At 48.0% G+C, this 7,384-nt stretch overlaps 1 protein-coding gene across 1 annotated transcript in view; it reads left to right on the top strand.

The window, feature by feature from the left end:
- Window positions 1–7,384, top strand: part of NWD1 (NACHT and WD repeat domain containing 1) — a 115,386-nt gene that overhangs the window by 104,336 nt on the left and 3,666 nt on the right. Inside the window, exons 16-18 of the mRNA XM_006768436.2 lie at window positions 1,818–1,972; window positions 3,480–3,756; window positions 6,434–6,984. Coding sequence (XP_006768499.1) covers window positions 1,818–1,972; window positions 3,480–3,756; window positions 6,434–6,984 — 983 coding nt within the window. The remainder of the gene's footprint in view (window positions 1–1,817; window positions 1,973–3,479; window positions 3,757–6,433; window positions 6,985–7,384) is intronic.

Here is a 7,384-nt window from a genome sequence, read left to right as displayed (position 1 = left end):
GAGAGAAACATCAATGATGAGAGAGAATTATTGATTGGCTGCCTCATGCACACCCCCTACTAGGAATCGAGGGATCGAGCCCGCAACCTGGGCATGTGCCCTTGGCCGGAATCGAACCCAGGACCCTTCAGTCAGCAGGCAGGCACTCTACCCCCTGAGCCAAACCAGCTAGGGCGCCCATCCACAGTTTTGAGGACCACCCTGTTGGTTAGGAGATGTAGTCCCCATCTGCCCACCTCCCTGCTAGGAGTTCTCTCAACACAACATTCACCCAGCGGTTCTCAACCTGTGGGTCGCGACCCCTTTGGGGGTCGAACGACCCTTTCACAGGGGTCGCCTAAGACCATCGAAAAAACACATATATAATTACGTACTGTTTTTGTGATTAATCACTATGCTTCAATTATGTTCAATCTGTATCAATGACATTGGGGGTCACCACAACATGAGGAACTGTATTAAAGGGTCGCGGAACCACTGTTCTAAATACAGACGTTCACCCAGCGGTTCTCAACCTGTGGGTCGCGACCCCTTTGGGGGTCGAACGACCCTTTCACAGGGGTCGCCTAAGACCATCGAAAAAACACATATATAATTACGTACTGTTTTTGTGATTAATCACTATGCTTCAATTATGTTCAATCTGTATCAATGACATTGGGGGTCACCACAACATGAGGAACTGTATTAAAGGGTCGCGGCATTAGGAAGGTTGAGAACCACTGCCCTAGACCGTATTTGGAACGCAAGTGAGCAAGTCCCCTTGGGCAGAGTTGCTGGGTAAAATACAGAACTCCCAGCTAGCTTTCAGATGAACAGCAAATCAACATTTTAGTACAAGGATATCCCACACAACATTTAGGATATGCTTATATACCAATAAGCTGTTTGGTTGTCCATCTGAAATTGAATTTAACTGTGTGAGCTGCTATTGTCTTGCTAAATCTGGCAGCCCTTTCTCCCCCGCATCTCGCCCTCCTCCACTGCGCTCCCGCCGCACTGGCCTGCATGCTGCTCCTCAGACACATCAGCCAGTCCACCTCTCCCAGGGCCTGCCACTTCCTCATTCCTCCACAGCCAGCTCACAGGTCCTGAGTAACAAGCTACCGCGCAAACACGGTGGCTCAACACAACAGGAATGTCTCCTCTTACTGTTTTGGAAGCCAGAGTCGGAAGTGACGGCGTTGGCAGGACTGGCTCCCTCCACAGGCTCTAGAGAGGAATCCTTTTCGGCCTCTTCCAGCTTCTGCCTTGTGATTCCTTGACTTGTGGCCACATCCCAATCCCTGCCTCTGCCTTCACAGAGCCTCCTCTGCCACGTGTGTCTGTGGACATTTTCTCGTGGCACCCACTCCCCTGACCACAGTGCCCTTATCAGAAATTATAAAGGTTTTCTTTTCCTTCCTCCCTCCCTTCTTTTCTGCCGTCTTCTTCTCTCCCTTCTTCCCTTCCTCTCTCCCTCTTTTCCTTCCCTTTTTCCTTCTTCAAAACATACCATTTACCCTGTGCCCAGCTTTGTGTTGTGTCCTGGGATATCACGAGCAGCCCAAATAAGCAGTCCCAGTCCTCAGAAAACTCACTGTCTTCTGATCATAAATATCTTTACTGTTTTTCTGTGAGATTATTGATCACTGTCAATGCCCCCTCCACTTCTCCCAATGGTAGGCTCTGTGAGGATGAGGGCTGTGTCTATCATGCACGCCATTGTATTCCTTCCACGGGCACATAGCAGGTGCTCAGAAAACTTTGTTGACTCAATTGAATTACTCAAGCTCCTCCAGAAATGAAAGGCATAACCCCGGTCCCTGCCATTTCAGGCTTTGGAAGGTCCGTGCGAATATTCTTGGCCAACTCACAGGGGTTTCATCAATTCATGGCCACTGACCTTGAACATGAGGACACAGTGGAGACAGCTGTTTTCGGCCCCGAGAACAACCTGATTGTCACGGGGTCCCGGGATGCACTCATTCAGGTGAGGGGGAGACCTCACCTCTGCCTCTGAAATGACAAGTATGATTTTTTTTAAGGTATCTTTGACTTTCAAAAAAAACCCACAGAAAACTAATGCCGGTAAAACAGGGCAGGTCATTGGGAGGATAAGGGGTGGGTGTCTCTGAGGACCCAGTGGCAGACCTGGGGGGAATTACCAAAATATTCAAAAGCAGAGATAATTCCCACTAAACCTGAAAGACTAGGAGGACTTTGACCTTTAGAGTGGAGCCGATGGGGGGAGGGGAGGAAAGTTCCTGTTAAGCTCAGAGTTCTCAAGGTTGGTTCTGCAGCGTTCTGAGCTCACCACATCTTCACATTCTTAAAGGTTTTTGCAATACCCACCCCCCAAGAGCTTTTGTTTATGCGGATTATATCCATTTGATCTATATGTTTTTAATAAGTGATTTATCTTGAAATACTTTTAGTATTTGAAGAAGAGTTATGTCTAAGAGAGCCCCCAAATATATATCTACTCTTCCCTCAGCTTGCCCCAACTGTCACATATCATATTATCTTGGTCCTTTTATCAAAACCAAGGTATTAACATTGGAATAATACTCTTAACTGATCTGCAAATTTTGTTCCAATTTCACCAGCTTTCCCATAAATGTACTTTTTTCTTTAAAAAATATTTTTATTGATTTCAGAGAGGAAGGGAGAGGGAGAGAGAGATAGAAACATCAATGATGAGAGAGAATCATTGGTCGGCTGCCTCCTGCATGCCCCTACTGGGGATCCAGCCCACAACCCAGGGAATGTGCCCTGACCTGGAATGAACCATGACCTCCTGGTGCATAGGTCGATGCTCCACCATTGAGCCACACCAGCCAGGCCAGTTGTACTTCTTTTCTATTCCAGGATCTAATTCAGAATCCCACATTGCATTTAGTACTTATTGGCAATTGTCATATTAAAAATTAAAAATAAGGAAATCCAAAATCAATTATCCATTAATTCAGTAACATGAAATGTCAGCATAATATCTTACTTTTATGAAAATAATTCCATTTTCTGAAACAAACCAAATAACTCATCAGAATAGTGTCATTGTTTCACATTTTAGCAAATCTCTTTCATGTCTGACTTAATAGAAGACTATTGAACTCTCCTACTTGATTCTGCATACTCCTATCTGTTATAATATCACATGTCCCATGACTCTGGAAAACTCCACTGTTTGCTCATGAGAGGAAGAGAAAGGGAAAAGCAAATAATATCTTAGAATTATTATGAAAATAGTCTTGCTTTGGCAGACAAGGCTGGGGGGGGTACCCTTCAGGGGTTCCCTGGAACACCCTTTGAGAACTGTCATGATGGTAGAATGGTGAAATGTAGGGATGTTCTAGGGGGTGGGGAGACACACAAAGGCCTTTGAACTTCAGCCTAAGAATTCACCTTAGTTGGACAAATGAACTTAAGAAGCATATTTTCAAGCTACAGCTGCATAAGGAAGAAGTCAGCTCTGCCCCTCTGCTCTCCATCCTCAGGTGTGGAGTCTGTCAGAACAGGGGACCCTGCTGGACGTCCTGGAAGGCGTTGGGGCCCCCGTGAGCCTGCTGGCCCAGGGTGGGGCTCTGGTGGCATCCGCTTCCCAGCAGTCCTCATCCTTCAAAGTCTGGGATCTCACTTACACTCAGAAGCCGCGCGCCTCCGCCCCGTTTCTGGACCGCACTGGCCTCACTGCTGTGTCCCACAATGGGAGCTACATTTACTTCCCCAAAATTGGGGACAAAAACAAAGTCACCATCTGGGATTTGGCAGAAGGTTTGTAGAAGCACGGTCAGTCTGTGTGGGTGAGCATTGAGTCCTGTCTTGGTCTCTTTGGGCCACTGTAACAGAACACTATCAATTAGGGTAGTGGAAACAGGGAAATTTGCAGTAGCCGATTGAAGCTTATGGAAAATGAAAGCATTGGAGAAACCGTGGAATGAGCATTTCTATGATCCATTCTTTTTTTTTTTATTATTGATTTCAGAGAGGAAGGGAGAGGGAGAGAGATAGAAACATCAATGATGAGAGAATCATTGATCGGCTGCCTCCTGCACACCCCACACGGGGAATCCAGCCCGACACCCAGGCATGTGCCCTGACTGGGGATCAAACCATGACCTCCTGGTTCATAGGTTGATGCTCAACCACTGAGCCACACCCACTAGGCTATGATCCATTTTTCTCCCGAGGATATTTTTCCATTGATTTTTAAAGAATGGAAGCGGGGGTGGGGGTTGTGGGGAAAGATACAGAGAGAGAAACATCGAAGTGAGAGAGACCTATTGATTGGTTGCCTCCAGCACATACCCTGCCAGAGCCGGGAATCGAGCCTGCAACCCAGGTAAGTGTCCTTGACCAGAATCAAAACCAGGACCCTTCAGTTTGCAGGCCAATGTTCTTTCCACTGAGCCACACCAGCTAGGGCTATGATCCATTCTTGATGCAGGCTTAAACAACAGACATTTATTCCTCACAGTTCTGGAGTCTGGGAGTCCAAAATCAAGTGTTGGCAGACCCAGTATTGAGTGAGGTTTCTCTTCCTGGTTTGCGGATGGCCATCTTCTCATTGTACCTTCACATGGTGGAGAGCAAAGAGAGAGCAAGTTCTCATGTCTCCTCTTAGAGGGGCCCTCGTCCTACTGTGAGGGCTCTGCCCTCATGACCTAATCACCTCCCAGTAACCCTGCCTCTAGATACCATCACATGAGGGGTTAGGATTTCAACATATGAATTTTTCTTAATATATTTTTTATTGATTAAGATATTACATATGTGTCCTTATCCCCATGTTATCCCCTGCCCCTCAACATATGGATTTGGGAGGGGCACAAACATTCAGTCCATATCACCCCCATACAGTAAAATTGTAAGTGGCTGATAGGGAACAGGATTTGGTTTTATAAATTTCTGGCACAGGGCAATTGACAACTGGTTGTCAGTTCTGTTTTAGTTCAGGTTCCCAGGAAAGCAGGGCATGTGATGGGGAGATCTGTCCAAGTGGTGTATGGAGAGGAGCTCCCAGGAGAAGCCTGAGAGGTAGTGAGGAAGCAGGCAGGGCTGGGGAGGGACTGAGCAAGGGCAGGGGTTTCAGCCTGGTCCCTCAGGGAGCTCCAGAGCATAAATCGCATTCAAAGCTAGGGGGCCAGCACTTTGTAGCCCACATTAGGCAGCCACTGGCCTGATGCCCTCCTTGGGGGTGGGGTGGGCCTAGCCCCCAGGCATTTCCAGATGAAGGTTCCCCTCTTCGGGGCAGTGGCAGCCTCGGGTCTGGGTGAACTGGCCAGTGAAAGGAGTCTGGGTGTTTTACCAACAGCACCGGCTCCCACGGTGTGAACAGAAATATAGAAATTCCTGTTCATGATAAAATAATGTAAGAAAAGAAATTCATTCTCAAGTTCATGCACTCATTGATTTGACAGATGTTTGTTTAGTGCCAGGCTCTGGGAGGTGAGTAAGACAGATTCTCGAGGTGCTTGCCTGCTATTTGCGGGGCAAAACCAGCCGGAAGGAGTGTGGGTGGGGATAAGATAGGAACTCTGGCCCGCGGGCCAGTTCCAGACGCCCACGTGTTTATATAGTGTCTGTGGCTGTTTGGGGGATACAAAGGCAGGGTTCAATGGTTGCAACAGAAAGCATATGGTCTGCAAGGCTAGAGTATTTCCTCTTCAGCCTTTACAGAAGTCTGTAAGGGAAACATTTGGGATGAGGTCAAAGGGGTCACGTGAGAGGAGTGGGAAGTCACTGGTCGGCATGCAGAGCAGTGAGATGGTGAAATTTTCTTTTCATTTTGGTTAATCATCACCCAAGGATATTTTTCCATTGATTTTTAGAGAAATGAAGGGGGTAGGGGGATAGAGAGAGAGAAAGAGAGAGAGAGAAACATCAATATGAAACATGGATTGGTTGCCTCCTGCCACGCACTCTGACTGGGGCCAGGGATCAAACCTACAACCCAGGTACATGCCCTTGACCGGGAATTGAACCTATGACTCTTCAGTCCACAGGCTGTTGCTCTAACCACTTAGCAACACCAGCCAGGGCGAGATGATGTAATTTTCTCTTTTTTTAAAAACATTTTTTTCAAATATATTTTTATTGATTTATGAGAGGAGGGGGGAGGGAGAAAGAGATAGAAACATCAGTGATGAGAGAGAAACATTGATCAGCTGCCTCCTGCACACCCTCTAGTGGGGATCGAGCCCACAACCTGGACATGTGCCCTGACCAGGAATCGAATTGTGACCTCCTGGTTCATAGGTTGGTGCTCAACCACTGAGCTAGATGGGCTGGGCATAATTTTCATTTTTAAATCCTTGGATGGTTTTGTGGCAGGAGTGGAAGCAGAGAAGCTTGCAGAAGCCAAGTTGAAGCTTATGGATAATAAAAGCATTAACAAACCGGAAATAAACATGGAGTGAGCATTCTTGACGTGGTCTTCTCCCTGCGGCAGGTAAAGAACAAGATGCCCTGGACACCTCCAATGAGGTCAGGTGCCTGGAGGTCGCCGAGCAGGCCAAGCTCCTCTTCACTGGCCTCGTTTCCGGCATCGTCCTCGTGTTCCCGCTGAATTCCAGGCAGGATGTGATGTGCATCCCCCCTCCAGAGGCCCGGAAAGCTGTCAACTGCATGGCCCTGAGTAAGGGCGAGGAGCACCTGGCCATCGCCTATGACAGCATCGTCTTGGTGTTGGACATTAACCCTGGGGACCCCTGTCCGGTCATCGATGGGCCAACCTACACCTTCTACACCCAGCTGCCTGTGACCATATCCAGCGTGGCTGTTCTAGCTGACTACCGTGTGATTTACGGCATGACCAACGGCGACCTCTTCCTTTACGAGTGTGCGAATTCCAAAGTGTTCCCTCTGGAGGCCCATGGGAGCCGGGTCACCTGCGTGGACGTCAGCCACAAGGAGCAGCTGGCAGTAAGCGGGTCCGAGGAAGCCCTGCTCTGCCTCTGGGACCTGGAGGTGTGCAAGTGGAAGTTCGAGCTGAGTTACACGGTAGGTGGACATGCTAGGTCCTGGTGTGAGAAAACCAATGACCAGAGTCGTCTACTAAGCACACACTCCATGGGTCACTGACCAGGGTCGGGACTGTGATAAGAAAAATGAGGCACTTGCCTTGGGAGTAGAGTTAAAGGGGCATCCCAAACTCAATAAGTAAGAGAAATAATATTTTTGTACAATGTTTTTTTTAAAAAATCACAAGCCCTAACCGGTTTGGCTCAGTGGATAGAGAGTCGGCCTGCGGACTCAAGGGTCCCAGGTTTGATTCCGGTCAAGGGCATGTACCTTGGTTGCAGGCACATCCCCAATAGGGAGTGTGCAGGAGGCAGCTGATCGATGTTTCTCTCTCATCGATGTTCCTAACTCTCTATCCCTCTCCCTTCCTTCTCTGTAA

This window comes from Myotis davidii, unplaced genomic scaffold, assembly GCF_000327345.1.
Source record: "Myotis davidii unplaced genomic scaffold, ASM32734v1 scaffold1203, whole genome shotgun sequence".
In the NCBI taxonomy this organism is placed as follows: domain Eukaryota; kingdom Metazoa; phylum Chordata; class Mammalia; order Chiroptera; family Vespertilionidae; genus Myotis; species Myotis davidii.
The sequence above is the reverse complement of the archived record's forward strand: the minus strand, read 5'-3'. Positions and strand labels throughout refer to the sequence as shown.